The following is a 21460-nucleotide window of genomic DNA, read 5'->3' as shown; positions in this document are numbered from 1 at the left end:
AAGTGTTGTGGCAAAGGGGAGGGGAGAAGAGATAAAAAAAATTAAAATTAAATTAAAAAAAAAGTGAAGGTAGGATCGATAGACATTTTAGCGGGGAAGGAATTGCCACGTTAGCTACTTAACGAAGGTTTTGGATGGAGTCTAACTAAAATGACCTATTAGTAAAAAAACTAAGAGTACAAGGACTAAACGTGTGAAATTAGAAGACCAGAGACTGAAGTGTTTTTTGGTCGAAAGCTCAAGGAGTAAACAGTATTTAATCCTATATTAATTAAATTTTGTCATTTAGCACCGCTTACACAAGGTTGACACTATCTTTGATGCATAATATCTTACACTTGATTAGTTTTGCATTTTTAATATGAGTTGTTTTTCACTTTATCAGTAACTCATAACAAAGACAGGCTCACACTAATTGGATTCGTATGTATGATATATTAGTTCACTCAGCACCGCTACATGAAAAGAACATTCTTACACGAGATTAGCACTGCCTTTGCACATTTAAACTCTTAACATGAAGGATCTTCGGTTGTTATTCACTTGTCACTATCACATAGTAAAGACAGTTTCATACAAGCTGCATATAATCTTTCAGTTGCACTGATTTATCCCTCAACAGTGTTGTCACAAAGCAAGAATAACCACTCTTTCGTTTAGGTGCCAATTTTACCTAATCTTCATCTGTATAAGGAAAGAAGAAAAAGAAAAACATAGCTAGTCAGAAGAGCCTGCACGAGTGTGGCACTACATTTGCATACATCAAATGTGATAAGGAATAGGGCTAGCAGTGGAAAAGCAACAGTGACATGTCGATATAAGTTGGGGGCCGGTGGGGAGTACTCGAGCCCCGGGCTAGAGATTTGAGCCGTTTCCCTAAAATGGGCATAAAGAAAGGCCAGAAAATAAGGTTGGCCATGACCAGCAAAGATCCAAATAGACTTTAATGGCCCCGCACTTGCATGCTGAAACGTACGGACTGAAGGCTCAAGTCTCGCGAACCGACATGTGAGTCCTACACGTATGAAGGGGTGAGGGTACGAGTCTTCCTGATAGAAAGAGAGAGAGCCGAAAAACTGCAAATTTGGCCAACGCATAGAAAACGGAACAGTGAGGGAGGCCACGAGTTCCTTCACGTAAACACACTGGAATCAGCTAGGTCAGTAGAAATTCTTGATTTTTTTTTAAGTTGTTTGATAAAATGTCTGAATAAATAAGTTGTTTGTAACCTTCTTTTCTTTAATAAATTTCACAATAAAAAAAAAAAAAAATTTAGATATATGAATTCAAGTGTATTTCTTTTCATGAATGAAAATACAGGTAATGCATAATTAAAGGCTGATTTATTATGCTCTTAATAAAATTAATAACTTCATATGTATCGTATTTACTCGATCACATTTGCTATTTGTCTTTTTCAGTCAGTAATTTCTCGAGACATCTCACTCCTAACAAGAGTCATGCATCCGCACAATCAACTTTTCGATGTTTTCCTTAAGAAATGACACATTTTTCCCTTTTAGGTTTTGACAACTAGTGTTATTAGATGGTTCTTTTCAGAATAAACAAGAGTTCATAATCCGATTGAATCCTTTGTAAGCAAATTTTATAATAACGTGTCCGATCGATGTCTAATATGGACATGGTGGGGGTAAAGGGTGGTGGGGGATGGACCCTAAAGAAAAAAGGGCCTTTGCAAGAATGCAAGGTGTTGCCATAAACGTGATGACATGTGTCCCCAAACCAACTATAAAATCCCCCACAACCCAATTCACCCTTCACTCACCACTAGCTTGTGCTAAGTTCACATCTTCCACCAAATCATCAATCCCTCTCACACTTTCTCCTCAGCCTTCACCACCATGCAACTTTTCTCATCATCACCTCCTTTCTGTGCAGCTCTGCACTCAGACTTTGGTCTCGTCCTGATACCAATCCTCGTGCTCTTGGGCTTGTTCGTCCTCCAATGGCGGCACCCGAGATTCGACAGGCGCCTTCCCCCTGGCTCAATGGGTTGGCCTTATTTCGGAGAGACTTTCGAGCTCTACACTGAAAACCCAAATTCCTTCTTCACGGTCCGGCAAAAACGGTATCCACAATGGACTCCTTGGTTTCTCATTTCCTAGCTGATCCCAGCTCCCCTTGTTAAATGCTTCATATCAAAAAAAGAAAAAGAAAAAAAAATCTTGCTTGTTACTATTGTCTGCAACTGGAACACGTTTCTTGTATCAATCTGTTGCATGTTATTTACATGCCCAGTTTTGCGAGGGATTGATTACAACGGTTGTATGCAAGAATTTCTAAATCATCACATGAACCAAGTGCTCTCGTGTTAAGAGAAATTCTTGTGTATGACTGTTGTATATATCTGATCTCTTGCAAACCTGGCCAGAGGTTGAAATGGTAAGGATGAAAGGAAGTAGGTTTTATAGGTACATGATATGTGCTATTTTTATTTTTTTTTCCTGAGGAAGATATGTGCTAATTTTTTATAGTGCATTTACTGTAGGTATGGGAGTATATTCAAGACCCATGTTTTGGGGTGTCCATGTGTGATGATAACAAGTCCAGAAGCAGCAAAAATGGTACTGGTGAGTCGGGCTCATCTGTTTAAGCCGACTTACCCCAGAGGCAAAGAGAGGATGATAGGACCGGAGGCTATATTCTTTCACCAAGGAGCCTATCACTCAAAGCTAAAGAAGCTGGTTCAGGCTTCACTTCTGCCCTCTGCAATAAAAGGTTCAGTCTCAGAGATTGAGCAAATTGTTCTAAGCCTACTGCCCACATGGAAGAACAACACCATTAACACTTTGCAAGAGATGAAGAGGGTATATCTGTCAGTTTGTTGGAATTTTTTTGGACTTTTAGTGCAGGACTCTCTGTGCATTTCAGAAAGGAATCTAAAAGTTCGTTTCTCTTTTGTGTTTGGTTTTGGTGTGCCAGTATGCTTTTGATGTGGCAATGATTTCAGTTTTGGGCAACAAAAGGGACATTGAAGTGGAAGGGATTAAACATCTGTATCATTCCATTGAGAAGGGCTATAATTCCATGGCTCTTGATCTACCTGGAACTCCCTTTCACAAAGCCATGAAGGTAGGTATTTTATTTTATATATATATATATATATTGTGGTCCACCAAAATGTCTAAAACTTAAAAATCTAAGCCTTAACTGCGCCTTAACTTGGTCTTAAAGCACATGAGGTCTTAAAGCACTTATGCAAATTGGACCATTCTACTAATATACTACACTAGCATGGTCCTAATTCTTAAGCCTTTTTTTGGGTGTTTTGTCATTTTAATTAGTAAATAATTTTCCATGATCTTTCTTATTAATGCGTAGGCAAGGAAGCTTCTGAATAAGGCATTGAGAGGACTGATACAAAAGAGAAGGGAGAGTGGTGATGCACAAAGTGGTGGATTACTGCAAGAACTGTTGAGAGCAAAAGATCAGAAACTTAATCTGAACCTCAGTGATTCTCAAATTGCTGATAATATCATCGGGGTTATCTTTGCTGCTCATGATACCACTGCTAGCGTTCTAACATGGCTCCTGAAGTATCTTCATGACAATGACGATCTCCTAGAATCTGTTACGGTAAATTTCTCATCCGATTCTGAATTTTTCTTCCGTTCTATCGCTTGTACACAACCTGTGGTAGAGAATAGTTACCCTCTTAATCTTCCTAACATCGTTGTTTTATGATAAGTATACATAATGATGTTGACAAGATGATGTTTCAGAGGGAACAAGAAGGAATTCAACGCAAAATGTTGAATGAGAAACGCGGGTTTACGTGGGATGATACTAGACGCATGCCTTTGACTAATCGGGTATGATAATCACTTTGACTAATATAAATAAGCTATTGCCAGACATTCGATTCTGACATTATAATATTTTGTGAAATTATCCAACTATTTAAATGAGAATCTATTCAATAGGTATTAAGCTCGATTGTATAACAACATGAAAAAACATAGACATTTACCAAGGGAATATATATTATACACACACACCTTTATTACCTTATACATGCATATTCTGATTATTAGAGTGAACTGATCGAAAAATATTTCAGGTAATTCAAGAGACTCTAAGAACAGCAAGTATACTGTCATTCACATTCAGAGAGGCAGTGGAAGACGTAGAGTTTGAGGGTTACTTTATCCCTAGAGGTTGGAAGGTGCTGCCTCTTTTCAGAAGCATTCATCACTGTGCAGATTTCTTCCCTCAGCCTGAAAAGTTTGACCCTTCAAGATTTGAGGTACCCAAAATCAACCTTAGCCAGAGAAAATCCTCACGATAATGAAGAATATCCCCTTCCTTGTTTAGTGTTTACATGTGATTCATCAAGTGGGTCCTGCATATATCATCATATCAGACCCAGTACTGTTAATACTCTATCTCGTTTTAGCCAGAAATTAATATAAGGTTATTTCAATGGTTGGATCATTATCTCGGTCATGTCCTTTTCATTCCTTAGTGAATCTTCCACTATATGTATATATAGGTGATCTGGTACTCAGCGAATATCTTTCTGAGTATCGCAGGTCACGTGACCTAGTCTTGTAGGGTAGTAATAGACTACCCCCTTGCTTGGTTTTACTAACTAGAATGATTCTTGGTTTTGGGTATTTTGTGATGTATGTGTGATTGTGCAGGTTCCACCTCGACCCAACACTTACATGCCCTTTGGGAATGGCGTGCATTCCTGTCCAGGCAATGAGCTGGCCAGGCTCGAGATGCTGATCCTCCTTCACCACCTCACAACTACTTACAGGTAAATTAGTTGTCCCTCTGGTTGATGAACATAAGTTATCTTTATTAGTTATGCTCATTGATTAACAAAATTGAGATCCGCCTGGCTAGCATTCATATATGAGTCTCTGAGACTCATGTTTCTTATTTACCGATCACATTATTGATCATATATCCTCCCAAAGATGAATTCCAGTAAGGATCAATGTCTGTGTATTTTTGCTACAAAATGTTATTGATCAATTGATTACATGTACTTAGAAATCCATTTAATTCTCGCCTTTGTCGGCATTTAGTTGACTAAAGGGGGAGTGACCGGGAAATGATTGCTGGTCCAGAACTGGTCCTTATTAGGCTATGGAACACCATAAAGATGGTCCTCAATCTCCTAGAGGCGGGGTTAGTGACTTAGTGGCATATGTAGGATGTTTCATTCAGTTAGGAATTTTCTATCATGACATACACCCAAACCGAATATAACGTGGCATACGTGCACCATGTTCTTTCAATAGGAGTTTTATAACTCTAGTAAAGTACTTATCTCGACACTACTTTCTATTATGTAGAATACATCTATTACTTATCTCATCCAAAGTACCTCTGTTTGAGGATGGTTATTCATTACTATAAAAAAAATTGTTTGCCAACCTTGTGGAACACACAGCTATCGATTTTTAGTACATGCCATAGGGCTAGGACAGAGACAACTCTGCACATTATATGTCCTAACGATTTAGATTTCTGTTCTCTAATTCCAAGGCATCGGATCTCCAGATTTTAGCCTAGGATCTAGTTTATGTCATAAAAGAATAAATATATAAGTATATACTGCCAGACTTTCCAACTGGACCATACATGTATTGGAACAAAAATGTACTGTCAATCTGTATCAGATCAATAGTAATACGAGCTCATACTAAGATCAGTAAGATGGAATCGCTGTGAAACACATTGTTTGCCAGCTGTAGACATGGGTGGTCACGACAGCTCTCTCATTCTGCATAATCTACACCACAACATTGTTGAAGTACTTGTCCACATCATCGAATATCTCACACACAAACCATGCATGGATAAATTGGATAATTAGCTTCACTATTTTGTTAGCGACCTAGTTTTGTTTGTGTGTTTTCGCTAAGCAGATAAGTTCGGCACTGTTTCTGATAATAACACTGATATATAGCCCTATAATCACGGACGGAACCAGGAATTAAAATTAGAGTGGGCTAAATTTACCTTGTGCTGTCAAGAAATTTGTTTTTTTTCTAAAAAAGTTGGCAGAGTCTACCTTATATTGATAGAATATTTCAATTGCATAACACTTGTTAAAACACGTCTAAACAATTGCTCAACTCTCTACAGTCAACTTTTTAAACAAATTCGCCACTATTTTGGACAATTGGGCGTCAATAAAATAAATTCAATATCTTTCCCTATGCATCAATAAAACAAACCCGATATTTTTGGCTACTTGCTAACAATTACAACAAGAAAAATGAAGTACTGAAAATAAATCTTGAAATCCCCAATTTATAACTTAAATTTTAATCCTAATGTCTCAAAAAATTTTGTATAGGAAGCAAATTTAAACTCTAATACCTGGGGATTGCTAAATCAATAAGGTTATTGGGTGCTTTGGTGCTCCTTGTGGAGTTGTAGAGTTCATGACAATAAAGAGAAGAGAGTGACTGAGGTTTAGAGCAGAAAGTGACTAAGTAGAGAGAAGTTCACAACAGAGAAATGGAAAAAATGAACGCTATTTGTCAACTTTTCGTTTGATGATGTATTTATAACTTCTTTTTTTAAGGGTGCTGCTAATAATACATATATATTAATTTTTTTTAATCAAAAAGTTGGGGTGGGCTACAGCACACCTTAGCCCATCCCTAGTTCCGTGACTGCCTATAATTAGTGATGGTGGTTCCATGCCTCTGCCTATAATTAGTGATGGTGATTGTTTCCAACTGAGTTCTAATTTCCATGAATGGCAATTCTAGGTGGCACCTGATGGGCGATGACGATGGGATTCAGTATGGCCCTTTCCCAGTTCCCAAACAGGGATTACCCATCAAAGTGACTCTGAAGAACAAGAATAGGACCTGATCTCAGGTTCTTGACGACCATCCAAAAAACTTTTCCAATGGGGACAAAAAGCAAGCTAGCAGACCCCATTGAACCTCTAGCTTTTCCTCCTCTTCCATCTGTGTATTTTTTTTTTTTTTCTTAGCGAGTTTGTCGTTGGCAATCGATCCTATGTCAAGTTCCTTAGTAGGGTAACCGTCTGTCAGTCAGTGTCAGTTTAATGTAAAGTGCAGAAGAATAATCAATGAAATGCAAATTTCATTTCATTAAGAGCAAAAACTGTGAATGTGTGAATGGCAGAGTTTTGTTCTCTTGGGTTTTTGAAGATCAAGTCTGTGTGGCTTTGATTGTGGATGAAGTATGGCTTTGATTGTGGATGAAGTAACTTTCAGCTATCTGAGATTTTTCTTCAACTTGGGGGTAGAAATTGAAGAGTTGAGAGACAACCTAGGCCAACTGGGAGTTCTGTCTACATATGTAAACCTTAATCAACACAAATGACAAATGATGGAGTCACAAGGTATCTGTGTGCATGAACTTCATGGATAGATATTTTGGGTGTGCACACTAGAATTCCACGTAGGGGATTGTCTCAGCACAACATTGTAGCCTACGTGGGTTACTAGACATGTCCAGTTGATCAGAATGTTCCGGCCCAAATGTTATCTATTTGAGGAAACTAGAGGTTGAGAGCAAGAAAATGATAGGCGGTGATGTTCAAGCTAATCGCGCTAGTCTTCTAGTGATTCTGTCTAGGCTTGCGTGAAGGTTTTCCTCTGATAATGTTAATCGAATCCTATACCAAGAAAGTTCCAAGTTGAAACACCAACAATGTATGACAGTTTTGGATGGCAGAGATGTGGATATGGAACATTGGAAGAAGATTCTTCTATGACACTAACGGGTATAAAGAATGAGCGGGTTCACATCATTATACATAATAAAATGGTATGAATCCATCACTATTTTCTTCATTCTCCCGTTTTTTTTTTTGGCTAGATTCTTCATGCTCTTGTTAAGTTATAATGATAGTTACAACTAATACTAGCATGGCGGCGTGGAGGATGAGGTTGGAACTCCGGGACCACAGAATAATTCCTCGTCCGAGAGATGGTGGTTGTGCTGTGACAAATGAAGTTACGACCTATGGGAACCAGAAATAATTGTAAAGAACTTTATAAGCACAAGGCTTCATTCTGTAATTCACAATTGTTGGCAAATTTCATTCAGGTTTTGTTCTAGATGCCAGCCGTAGTCTAGATGGGAGACCTTGAAGGTACGATTTACATTTTGAAAGCATTACATTCAATTGAAAATTCAAAGTGTAGCAATGGTGGATATTGGATAATCTCACTAATGTAAAGTAACATCTCACTAATGCAAAGTAACATAACAAGGTTGTTTTATCTTCCATGCACAAGGGGGCGACAGCCCCAACTGTCAAGACACCTGTTACTTGACATTTAGAATATATGTATAAAAACATAATAAAAAAAACATGAGTTTGTGGGTTGATTATTTTATAGGTATGAATTAATGTTTATGAGTTATGTTAAAAGTGAAATATTCGAATTTTATGATGGTAGTGATACAGGTGGTGTCTGTAGCAGTGATAACAAACGCTGTTGGTGATGGCGCCATGGCGATAGTGACAATGACAACAGTGGTAGAGTCTTCTTTACTTCATTTTCGAAAACATTACTAATGTTCTTTTACTATAATCCAAAACTATCCGAAACAGAACCAACTGCAAATTAGCATCCTTATCCAATAAAGTACAGCTCCGTAAGGAAATTCCTTTTCAAGGAGAAATCAAAGATGGTTGAGAAATTAGCATTAAAAGAAACACTAATAACTGAACCCAAGTCATAACTACCATGAGGAAATTAACATTAAGAAATTAGCATTAAGAAAATTCATGTCGACTAGGGTTACGGACGAAAAACAGGACTCCTGTTTTTCCTGGTTAGCATAAAGAAATTAGCATCCTTAATCATTTTCAAAGCTGAAGTCAAATGCAGCTCCTTCAAGTGGAATGACTCCGTGAAGCTAGTTTTCCCGTCCTCAAAGAAACATTAATAACTCTTCTATATACATATAGAAACAATAATATACACATTGTTCAACTCCTCTCCAAACTTGAAGAACCAGAACAGCGAAATATGTGTGCATACACATAGAAACACCCTTTCAAAAAAAAAAAAAAAACATATAGAAACACTAATAAACACAGTTCAACTCCTCTCCAAAACATGAAGAACCAGAACAGTGAGCTATGTGTATTAGCATTTCCTTGGGAAATCTTGTGTTCATACAACTAACACTAACATGCTTTTGATGTAATATTTGCATTACTGTATGATACAGTCTGTATCAGTCATTCAATTGTCAAATTAAAATTTTGATCTCTTGAATTCACTCTTGTAAATGACGAGTGGTTACATCCAACACAATGTTGATTTCCATTCGAACAATGTGAAACGAAATGCTAAGATACTGAACATAAAGGGCAAATCCTAAATTGTCACCAGGATCATTACATGGATGGGTTAAGTTTGTTTCCATATCCTAAACATGAATAACGTTTAACAGCATATATCAACAAGCTTCTGGAATCACAAATAACAAGACAAACTAGAATGTGTGCAATTGGAAACAATGCCGTGACCAGGTAATTTATCATGGAAACAATTCGTAATAGGAAGTGGCCCAAATTCACAACTAACATGAGCTAAACACAAGCAATAGTAGTCATGCACAGACATGCAACCACAAGAAGAAAAAACAAGAACAGAGAAAAAATGAAACTTGACATCCTACAGGAAAGATTGATGCACTCATATGATGCGAATTGCTTCAGTCCAATTATCAAATCAAAGTTCCATCCCCTAAAGTCTAGCAAAAATATAAGCACACCCATAGTTAAGTCTAGTTCTGAATTCCATGAGGAAAATAAGCTATATATTTATGATCCAATGCATGAACACACTGGGCAGATCCTAAACTGACACCATGACCTTTCAAGCATTTTGATCAGTTAATTTTGTTTCCATATCTTAAACATAAAGAATGTCTTAAAGCAAATACTTTATGCTACAAGTCAAAAGTTGTAAAACAGAAAACAAAAATCCTGACCAAGCCAAAAGCTTGGGGAGGAAATTAACCCAAGTGGAATAGGACATGGCAGGAGCAAATTCAGAACTACCATGAGCCGTACATATATAACATTAGTCATGCGAAATTAACATAAATGGAGCAGGACATTGCATAAGTAAATGGTAGATGAGCTGAACAGAACATTATTCATGCTGCTCGACCACCACAAACAGAACTTATACGAAGGAAAAACAGGAGATCCTACATGGAAAGAAAGCACAATAGCCATAAAAAGGCCAAAAATGTTATCAGGAGTTATGAAAATTGGAAAAACATAGAAAGTAAAAGTGAGTTGCTTGATCCCACAGTTGTTTTTTTCTTTTTCTTTTTTTCAAGTGTCATAATGCTGGATATTCCAATTTCCTGTGCACCTGAGCACATATATGGTGAATATCAGAGATACATTGATATATTTCCTTTAATTAAAAAAAAAAAAGTTTATGTATTTCCATATGATGAGTTCACAAGAAGGTTTCTACATTTGGTATATCAGTTCCTTGCCTTAGACATCGAGTTTGCACTTCACAGAGCCAGTCTATGCAACTTGCCAAACATTCTAACTATGGGTCATCAGAGGGTCACAGAAAAAGCTGATGGGAGCTGCCACAAAACTAGCATATGTATATGCAGTTCTAGATAGTAAGGCAACATGTTAACGATACATTATGGACACCAGGGGTATCCTGGACTATAGCGGAATTACTACAGTTTGGTAAAAAGTTTAATCTTGCCTCGTATGGAGACTCATAAACTTGAACAGGTAACAGGATTTCTTAAAATCAATACTCCTTCACTTCGGTAGGAAACACAGATAGGATTCTTAAACAATGCTTTGACTCATTCCAAGAATAGGACTAGTGTTCTGCTAATCAGATTTACAGTAATCAGTAGACCCATCTGGAAGGAGGAAGCAATTAAGTACCTAGGGTGTTTTGAGATCCAAGAGTAAATTGGGAAGTAGACTTGGTTCAAGAAACCAGCTGAGTTACCTAGCATCTCAAACAAAGCAGTAATGTAGCAAACTCCCTCAATAAACAAGATTTTATAGTTTGGAGATAAGAAACTAATTTTGCAAACAGACAACAAACTGCAGAGAATATTCACTTACTAAGTTCACATGTGCATACATGCCCAAAGCATCGCAATAAAGACCATTGATGGATAAAGTTAATTCCACTGTTAAAGTTATTCCATTGTTAAATTCTACAAAGAGTTAACCTAAATTGAAAAGGAACTCTTATAAGAAAGAAATAAATGACTTCAAAAATTGAGTCATACCTGCCATGCTTGCAAAAGTACGAAATGGACAAAGGACCAACTTTCATTGCAGACAAGTTCAAGCACAATCTCAATGCTTTCTTCCCTAAAGTAATAGATCAAAATTGGAAAGGAGAAACTCGTTGAAAATCATGCTTAGCCTTCCCTCATGCTTTTGCAATTTCTTCAATTAAACTGAATTGGCCTTGAAGGTCGTCTTTTATGACAATTCATTCTTTTATGCTGTTACCCGCTAAAGCTATCTTAAGTTTTCACAAATGGATTCACTTTTAAGTAACCTTAATTGTAACATTATTTTCCAGCTCAAAAAACCAACCAAAAAAGAAATTTGAGAATCAATCAGTCTTGACTCTTACAGTCAACTAACATATTTGGGTAACTGCAAGTGCAATGCCCGGATGGGATTGATTAACCTAAACCAGCAGAGTAGAGAATGTATATGTGCAGTTAAATCATGCCAATATGCTTCATGGAGAATGGTCCAATCACGATTCAGATTGAGCAAAGTGGTTGCCACACCTTGTTGACCATATCTCTCCAACACTACTTCCCAAACACATCATAGGTCCCTCAAGACATCATCCTAGGTATTTCAGAGAAATGTGAAATCAATGCGAGTGCAACCTAACAACTAATAACATGAACTAGATTAGAGAATAGATAGTTGCTGCATGCTTTTATATTCTGGCAGGGTTTGCCAACAACTCATAAAGACCCAATGTATAATAGCCTGGATAGTAGATACATCCGTACAAGTCAAGTCAATAAAAAGTGTTAGAATTTGGAGAGATCCAGGAGTCCCAGGAGTCCAGCCAACTGGGTCTTACATTTTGTAGGTTTTGGGTACAACAATGTCATGTTCAGTTGTCCATTTAGGACAACCATTTCATACTTGTTTCTTTAATGAATACTCATTCAAGTGTGAATCTACCACATTTGATCCTTACCGTTCTAGATCTATCTGGTCTTGCTCTAGGCTTCTAATTCTACAGCATATTTTCTAGATTTTCTTCAATGATTTGGTATCGACTCCCATACATCATGGTTTTGTCTGATCAAGAGAGTTATCCAACTCAAACTTACTTAGCAGCCTTGGTACCTGCTTCAAGGCGAATTGCCAACACATGATCTTCAACTGTTGGCTATGGTATTAGTTTGCTAGAATTTGGAGAGATTGAAGAGTTCAACTTAATGGGCTTTAACTAACACGGTGACCTGAACTTGACTCCTCCAAGTATGTTAAGCCATACTCCATGTTCAACTTTCTTAAGTGGATTACCAATTTTTATATTTGATTTTCAACAGAGGGCATAAAAGAAGTACGACAAAATAAATACAGAATAAGATACAAATAAATGAACGGTAATTTAATCCTCAAGCATAGATGCTCCTCTTCTAGTAAGTAGTTTAACATGTCTAATATTCATTTCAAAACTCAATGCTTAAATAACACATTATATCATTCAGAATACAGAATCATAACAGCATACATTTTGACTAACTAACAGATAAAAGGAATGAACTTGTATCTAACCTTACTTGCATACTCCATATACCTCTCCCCAAAAGTCTCAATCATCAAAGCCTCCTCCAGTTTTGCCTTCTGATCATAGTACAACACACAAACTGCTACAACGAATAGCAAGCTCAAAGGTGCTCGAAGGGCAACACAATAAGTGGCAAACAGAAGCATTGTAGATGCATATATAGGATGGCGCACCCACCGGTATGGTCCAAACTGCACAACAGCCGTTGGCACCACCACCTTTTCGGAATACTTTGCAAGATACAATGTTGAGTTATACTGCATTAGTAGAGTGACAACTATCAAGCCCCAAATACCCAAATTGCTCCAACCGCCAGGAATACGGTGCAGCTCTGGCCCTTCAAATGCAGCTAGCCAGTGCCCAACCATGACCCCAACACTGAACAAAAGCCGGTACCACTTTGGAGGGCTCACATCCCACTTGGGGTCATGTGGGCGAGCGTAGTAATCTCCATACAAACGTTTTCTCACACTAACATTGAAGAAAAAGAAATAATGGTACACAAGGAAAAACACATAAGGCCAACCTTCAAGGAAGCCATTGAAATGGGCAGGTGGGACAAGTGTGAGCCAAGTGAACACTGAGGTAACAACAGCAAGCTGCTCAAATATGCTTGCTTCACCAAGTAAATGCTTTCGAAAACAGTATAACCCATAAAGGCCTACCGAAACAGCCAGAAACCATGGCCAGAACATCCAAGTCCAGCTGAAGTACATCCAGAAAAAGGGGCTGAAGACCAAATTGGAGGTCCATTTTGTGGCTGCAATTGCAATTGATAAGATCCCAGACCACTTTATGACATCAAAGGGGGTTAATTTGAAAAGGGTAGCTTTCAATGAATCAAAAGGGAGGTTCTTGAAGGGTTTTAGCAATGGGTTCTGAGATTCTGGGCTTGTGGTGCTGGAGTAGGAGCATTTGAGAGGACTTAGAAACTGGGTTCTTCTTGTTGGTGATGATAAGGATAGTGGGTTGTGTGAAAGACATAATTTTGATGGGGTTTTGAGGGGTTTAAGGCTCTGGTGGAAGTGAGAATTGGGGTTTATGGAATTGACTTGAAGGTGTGTGCTGAAATGCCTGAGAGAGATGTTGGGTCTATCTGTGAAAGTATAACAGAGTGGGAGTGTTTTGGAGTGGAGAAAGAGTGACTTGGCTTCCATGGTTGGGTGAAACGAGAAAGCAGCGACTTTCTAGTCTATGGGAATTGAGATAAACTCGAAGCAGCATTCGTAAGAAGACTAGATTCTCAAGAAGCCAGTTCTTGTTCTGTCATTGTGTGTTTGCCTCACCGTGTGGGTAATGGAGTAATGGAGCCAAAAGGGTCTTATGCAATTTGTTAAATTTTAGAAAATTACATAGTAACACCTGACCAAAGATATAAACACAGAAAACTCACATTCAACTTGTTTTATACAAATAAGGACACAAGCTCATGCCCAAAACCAAATAAAGCAGGCCTGGCTTTGAATTTTGATAGAAAATGACTAAAATGCTCAATTTTTATTATAATTTACGCTCATGCTACTGGCATAATCCTCAACAACCAAAACCTGAAATCAGAACTCCCAAACCCAAATCAGAAACCCTAAAAGCTCCAACGACAGATCCAAAACGCATTGCAAAATCTCCGAAGCAGTAGCACTCAGCTTGAATCTGGCTCCAATGGAGGTCGGTAAGGTAAGCCCTTACTCCAATTTTACTGCCTTCGTTTATGTTTCTTCGAATTAGGATATGAAAAGATGAGGTAGGAATAGCAGTAGAATTGATTGAAACCTCCAAAGCTGAGCAAATCGAAAGTAACAGTAGAATCGATTGAAACCTCCAATTTGATTTACTCAGCTTGAAACCTCTAATTCGATTTACTCGCAGAGGATTTCGGTTTACTTGTTTGATCGCACCGCCGGTTCGGCTTGTTTGGTTCATAAAATTTAACAATTCAGATTTTTTTGAGCTGAAAAATTTGGAATTTGGAATAGGAAATTTGATTGTTTAAGAACTGTTTGAAGAGTAGAAATATTGATATTGATATTTGTGTTTGGCTTGGATTTTGTTGAATTATACAGAGAGAATTCTATTGCTGCTCTTGAGCAGATGATTTGTAACATATAGCATTATGAATTTGTAATGATATTGACTTAAGAGTAAGAGATAGTGAGAGTAAGAGCGAGGGAGAGAGATGACCTACTGTGTCTCTGTTTTGTTTGATTTGATTTTTTTGGTATTTGCTTGCTACTGTGTCTCTGTTTTCATTTATTTATGTATTTGTTGTGCATTTTGTTTATGAATGGAACTGGTGCATTTGCATTACTATATTGTGAATTTTTGTCAGTAATGTTTCGAGTGGTTGTTACAATCAAAACTAGGCACTTTGATTGCTTGATGATTCAACATTTGAATCGATTATGATAGCTTGTCAATTATATGAAAATTGGTTGGATGTGCCTTGGATCAGTAATCATGGCATCCCCATTTACTTCGTGTGATAACTATTCAAGAAAACCTATTGTTATTTTGTCATTGAATATAGTCCATATTTCAAAGGATTAGATGGTTTCTATTATTTTTTGTTCCTTTACAGTGAATAAATTAGAAAGTATTATGTTTGAATATTATGCTTGAAAGCTATAATATAGTTTATAGTTTATGTCAATGATATGTTTTCCAGCTGCTGGATCTGCTACTGTCAATGATATGATCTGCTACTGTTTAAATCAAATTGATCTGCTACTTTTTAGTTTATGGTTTATGTCAATGATATGATATTCATTGTTTATAAATGTACTACTGTCAAGCTTATATAGAGAGGTTGTGGGATGAAAAAGAAGAAGTGTCAAACAAATACAAAAAGTTGAAGACAAAGATGAAGAAGAAGCAAGAAGAGACTAGAAAATGGAGAAACAAATGCAGACAACTAATGATGATAGTGCAAGCAGACAACTAATGATGATAGTGCAAAGGGTAGAAAAAGATGAAGAGACCGATGAAGATGCTCTTGCTGCTATTCTTGCTTGTGATACTGCTCCTACAAATGAACCGAGGACACGATCAGCAATAAAGAGACTCAAAGAAAGAACCGATCGGAAAGAGAAGCAACTAGAAGGTTTTGAGGTGCAGAAACCATCAAAGAAACAGAGGAAGAAGAGCAATTAAAGGACTTCAACAAACATATTAGTAGTCTATTTTGGTGTACCAATCGTATGAGATTCGGTGTTAAGTTAGTCATCCAGATTTGGATATATTCTCATGTGCAGAAGATAGGGATATGTTTGTAGATTTGCTATTGCCTATCATTTTTTGATCTTTGAACAAGCAGGATAGGAAGAGGATCAAAATCTTGAATTGCAAAGTTGCTTAAAAGGTTGAAATTGATTCAAGTTTTCTAATCCAAACCAAAATTTGATGTTAAGTTGGTATGATATTTTGTTGGGGAACCAAAATGTTGGAAGGCATTTGATTGTAGTTTTCGGGTTTGGTGTCTTTTACTCTCTGCTTCATTTATGGTGACCAAGCATAAAATGAAAAAAAATTGAATATACACGAAGGCAGAAGATTGAACATAAAACAAGGCAGCATGCCGCTGCACTGCCAACAGGCCCTGCTACTACAATAAAACATTTTGCTACTACATAAACTAAAAAAAGACAGAAGAGTGAACATAAACAAACCTACTACTTCATTACTGGAAACCAAAAATATCAATCACTGAAATTAAACTTTTTCCTGTAAATTTTGAAAATCTTTAATTTGCTACAACTAAACAATGTCATCTGGTACTGTTGAATATGCTACTGCTTAAAAACGATCTTCCATGACCATTTATCCCTACAATACTCAGTTCCTCATGACATAGAAACTTCTCAAGAGCTTAAAAAATTAATCCAAGGCACTGCTACGTACTATATAAAATTGCAGTGCGAACATATATGAATCAAAAATTGCATGTGCTACTGTTGAATCATGCCATCTGCTACTGTTGAATCAATCTGCTACTGCTGAATCATGTCATGTGCTACTGTTATTGTTGAATATGCTACTGCTACTGCTAAATATGCTACTGTCTTAGATAGCCACATTGCATGACCTGCGATTGTGGTGGCCAAGTTGATCACACTGTGTGCATCTCACTAGTCTAGACTCTTCCCCAAACGACTTGATCCTCCTTGTCCGTGGTCTTCCGGGAGGTTTTCGAGTCTTGGGAGGCTGCAAAGCTGAATCACCAAAAGTACTAGGATCGGGCTTATCAAGATCCAGGATTGGAAAAATAGGAAGATCATGATCACTTCTATAGAATGAGGTCTTCTAGTAATCTTCAATGTAACGGTAAGGGATACGGTTCGCCTTCTACATTACTTGAACTGTGTGAGAACATGGGAAGCACCGAAACTGCCACCAAGCACAAGAACACTCCCTCTCAACCAAGTTCACCATGACGGTGCTATCCTCTGTACAAACTTCAAAAATATCATTAGTAGACTGGCTAGCTCTCCAATTTCTCCCTGTTTCTATCCTTTTCGACAACTTTTTCTCAAGCTTAGGGCATAGCACGCTCTTCCAAGTAGAAGATTGAACCTTCCTTTCACAAAACATCTCCATAACTCTCACATGAATGCCTTCAAGCAACTGAGGCAGCGACATTCCCGAAATTGGAAAGCTTCCATGGACGGGTTCTCTCACTGCATTCAAATTAAAGAAGAAGAAGAAGGGGTCGCTGACGAAAGAGAAAGAGAGAGAGATGGTCTCTCCTTGACGTTAGCAGAAAGGGAATAAAGAACCCAAAAAAATAAGTTAATGGCAAATAAGTAATTTATCTTATAATAGGTGGCAGTGGAGAGCATATTGTCATTTTCTGTAAGATTTGGTCCATAGATGTTTAATTTCATCTTTAAAGGATGTATCTGTCAAACAATTTTTGTCAATAACTTATATACAATTTGTTAAATTTTAAACCCTCAAACTCAACCTTGAAACTTGTTCGTTCCTGCGTTTGGTAAGCACAAATAGTTTTTTTTTTGAATCAACGCAAATATATATAAAAAAGTTAATGTGGAGGGCAATCTGACCCCAGCTTCTTACAATCATACTTTAGTACCTCCAGAATATAGTCTGGAGGATGATCAAACCATGATTCACCTATACTGGCCTCATAGGCAACATTGGCTAGACGGTGAGCTACTTGATTACACAATCTGGGGGTATGCTGCACAATGACATTGTAACGTCCCGAATCTAAATTTACCAGTTTATAAGTTTTTCGATCGGTAAACGACATTTACATTTACTTTTCGGCTCCGTTTTGATCTTCTAAGAGGCCCTAAAGTTGACTTTTTGTTTGGGTCAAAATTTGAGAGAATTTTCTTCATGAAAGTCGTAAAGGATGTTAAACAGAGGGTGTACATATGTGGTTCGTAAAAATCGGAGGTCGTATGGGAAAGTTATGGCCAAAACACTAAAATTACTGTTCATGGTAACTTTCTATATATGAAAAGTTACTGTGATAGGTCAGAACCTACCTAGATAACACCCTCTCCCCTCCCTCTTTCTCTCTCCCCGATTCTCTCTCCCTCTCCGACCTCTTCACCTTCTTCAGGCCATAACTCCCCCATCCGGCAACGGATTTTGACGCATAAGGTGTCGTTGGAAAGCTGTCTTCCTTATCTTGATTTTTGGGTTAGTTTGGTAGCTTAATTTGAATTTTGGAAGGTGCAGCAAGGAGAAGAAGAGGGCGGTGTAACTGTTTTCTTGGGTTTCTGGTCGAAACTTGAGTTTCCGGTCACCTCCGACGACAATTCTTATTGGGTCTTGGAGCTCTTGGATCATACAACCATCCCTCAAAGTTTCTTGGTCAGATTCGAAGTGTGGAGCACGAATCGAAGGTTTGAATTTCAGGATACTATTTGAAAATCGAGTTTTACTATTTGAGCTTAATTTCGGGTATTTTCATGTGTTTTTTGACCTTATGGTAGTTGAGAAAGATGTTTGGATGGTTGAGACGAAGCTGCTACCAAAATATGGTGGTCGAAGGTGGAGGTTGCCGGCTCTTGAACAGTGATTGCCGGCACGTGAATAGTGACTGATGGTGCGTGAACAGTTTGTTAATTTATGTTTTTAGCTAAATTAATTCCTTGTGAGTGGTAGATTTTATAAATGTGATTTTGGTGAAGATTGGAGGAGTTTTGAATCGATTATGAATTTCTGGAAATTTAGAATTTTGGTTATCGATTTACAAGAATCCAACCGTCGGATTTCTCTTGAATCTGCCCTAGAACTTGTAAATTAATGAAATGGTGTTAGTGATAAAGTTTGGGTTGAATCGGAGAAGGTAATAGAGATGTTGACCTAAGAGGATTGATTTTGGAATCGTACTTAATTGTCGAATTGTTATTCATGGGATATAATTGTGTACATGGTGGTATACCGAGTTACTGCTCGACGAAGAAACCAGTGCATGCGTGATCGCCTATATAGTACTGTGAGTGGACATTTGTTTTTAAATTAATTATGCATGCAGTATTATTATTATTTTTTTCCAATTAAGATTTAATTTATTATTTGAATTTTTGAGTTTTATGGTTCTATGGGCTTTGGTTTATTGAGATTTATTTATGAATTACGAGGTTAGTATTGAAATTCCTTCCCTAGGGTTTTCAGTAGATTTTCGAGATAGTTATTTATGAGTTATTGAGTTGGGAAATGATTTCGGGAAGTGATGGATTAAGAAAATATTATGAGAATTATTGATTTCTAATATGAATTTATATGAGGATACACGGGCATGAATGTTCTTGAGTTTTGAGTTCCGCACTTATCAGCTTTGAAGTTATATTGAGAATTCTTTCCGTAAGCATTTATTGATTTATCGAGTATTGGATTTATGTTTTCGAGGATTTATTGAGATATTGAGCTTTGAGTTATCGAGATATTCCTGAGTTATGCTTTCGATGAATTATTGAGGATTTATTGAATTAATGTCGGGTTTCTTTCCGAAAGAAATTATTTTAAAGAGATTGATTCCAGTTCACTGAGGAGGTAAATAAGTCAGCGCATGCATGCTTTACCTGGTCGGCAGCCCCCTCTAGGTAATAGTCTGGTCGGCAGTCCCCTCCAGACAATATTCTGGTCGGCAGTCCCTTTCAGAATATTCTGGTCGGCATTCCCCTCCGATGCATTATCTGGTCGGCAGTCCCCTCCAGATGACATGAGGTAGTTTGTCGGCAGTCCCCTCTAACTACCTATGGTTAGTCAGCAATCCCCTCTAACCATCACTTCCTCGTCCGGTCGGCAGTCCCCTCCGATGCATCACTGGTCGACAGTCCCCTCCAGGTGGCATGAGATGACTAATCGGCAGTCCCCTTTAGTCATCGTCTATTTTGAGATATGATTTGAAATTTTAAAGAGATTTCGAGATGTTCTATTTTACGTGATTGAGATTTCAGTAAAGATGATGATTAAGAGTTTTTCTAAGATTTTTACTCCATGCGAGGTTTTAGAGAATAACTTGGGAATGCATTAAGTTTCACTCGTTCATTTGAAATTACTTATTTTTCGTCCACTCACTCTAACGGTTTCCAAATGCTTTTCCCCAGGGCCCTTCGGTTTCAAATGCCCAGTTTGCATGCCAGATTAGCTTGAGATCGAGCGTACATGGGGTTGAGGCATAGCTGTCATAGCTTCCGCATTATAAAAGTATCGTTACTTTATCTTATATTCTATCATCTTGTACGCCTGTACATTAGATTGCTCTGATAACCCATGAGATTAATATTCTTATGTTCAGAATTGTTTGTGAAATGGGAGATGTTGTGATATAGGGAGCAGGCTGGCTCCAGAAGAATAAGGGTGGATTATTTTAGAAGTGTAAATGTCTTTCTACAGGTTTTTGGGTAGTCCACTTTTGGAGGAAATTCCTCCAAATTTTTTGGTAGAATTTCTTCTAAGGTGGGCCCCGCAGGGCCACTTCGGATTTCAAAGTGAAAGCCGGGGCGAGTCCTGTCAAACATTGGACAACAGGGCAAGGTTACTTCGAATATCATCAATGAGGCCTTCTGCATTAATATGAGTAAAGTGCCTATCTGCAATATCAGAGACAGCTTCGAGGCAGTCCGTTTCAATCACCACATTACTAATCTGTAAGGCTTTCAAGATTTCAAGGCCTTCCTTGATGGCACAAAGTTCTACTTGCTTTGCTGAGGCAACTGATTGAATAGGGAATATGAAAGCAGCTTTGAACTTCCCTGTATCATCTCTCAATATGCCACCAACACCTCCATGAGGTATTTGGGGTACGAAGCTTCCATCAACTTTAAGTTTCCATTGCCCTCGAGCCGCCGGTTTCCAGATAGGCCTACTCTTCGATTGTTTTGAGTTTTCTGTTACATTTCCTTTATCAACTCTGCTAGCCATGCAAGAGAGCTAAACACCAAATTACTTGCAGGTTGGCTATTATTATGCCAAAACATGTTATTTATGTTCGTCCATACTCCATATGGCATGAAGTAGCATCATGAGCTTTGTAAAAACTTCATTCTTAAGATGCAAGGCATGATCAAGCATCCATTCCTTGAAGTCTATGCTAGGCAGCAAACTTCTGCCCAAGTTAAAAGGAAGTGCACCTAAAATGGAAATGGCAGTGGGGCACTTAC

At 37.8% G+C, this 21460-nt stretch overlaps 3 protein-coding genes and 1 long non-coding RNA gene across 6 annotated transcripts; 2 read left to right on the top strand and 2 right to left on the bottom strand.

The window, feature by feature from the left end:
• Nucleotides 1–1793: 1793 nt before the first annotated feature.
• Nucleotides 1794–8581, top strand: LOC112165278 (abscisic acid 8'-hydroxylase 2). 3 transcript variants are annotated; one of them, XR_005799146.1, is made up of 9 exons: nt 1794–2089; nt 2510–2828; nt 2944–3093; nt 3343–3597; nt 3744–3833; nt 4082–4267; nt 4665–4783; nt 6759–8119; nt 8430–8581. XR_005799146.1 is itself a non-coding variant. In XM_024301762.2 (8 exons), the coding sequence occupies exons 1-8, from the start codon at nt 1863–1865 to the stop codon at nt 6862–6864; spliced, it is 1452 nt and encodes a 483-aa protein (XP_024157530.1). In that variant the 5' UTR covers nt 1794–1862; the 3' UTR covers nt 6865–8235. The 3 variants fall into 3 exon arrangements, 1 of the variants encoding a protein (XP_024157530.1); XR_005799147.1 differs by lacking the exon at nt 8430–8581 and having other exon boundaries at nt 6759–7791; nt 7892–8234; XM_024301762.2 differs by lacking the exon at nt 8430–8581 and having other exon boundaries at nt 6759–8235.
• Nucleotides 8582–12632: 4051 nt separating this feature from the next.
• Nucleotides 12633–14112, bottom strand: LOC112165279. Its single transcript, XM_024301763.2, has one exon. The coding sequence runs from the start codon at nt 13979–13981 to the stop codon at nt 12779–12781; it is 1203 nt and encodes a 400-aa protein (XP_024157531.1). The 5' UTR covers nt 13982–14112; the 3' UTR covers nt 12633–12778.
• Nucleotides 14113–18405: 4293 nt separating this feature from the next.
• On the top strand, nt 18406–20576 carry LOC121049107. Its single transcript, XR_005799332.1, has 3 exons — nt 18406–18694; nt 18785–18897; nt 20405–20576. It is a non-coding gene; the product is annotated as an uncharacterized LOC121049107 (long non-coding RNA).
• Nucleotides 20577–20810: 234 nt separating this feature from the next.
• LOC112163991 lies at nt 20811–21221 on the bottom strand. Its single transcript, XM_024300240.1, has one exon. The coding sequence runs from the start codon at nt 21219–21221 to the stop codon at nt 20811–20813; it is 411 nt and encodes a 136-aa protein (XP_024156008.1).
• Between the last annotated feature and the right edge of the window lie 239 nt (nt 21222–21460).

This window comes from Rosa chinensis, chromosome 5 (assembly GCF_002994745.2).
Source record: "Rosa chinensis cultivar Old Blush chromosome 5, RchiOBHm-V2, whole genome shotgun sequence".
Classification (NCBI taxonomy): Eukaryota; Viridiplantae; Streptophyta; class Magnoliopsida; order Rosales; family Rosaceae; genus Rosa; species Rosa chinensis.
The sequence above is the reverse complement of the archived record's forward strand: the minus strand, read 5'-3'. Positions and strand labels throughout refer to the sequence as shown.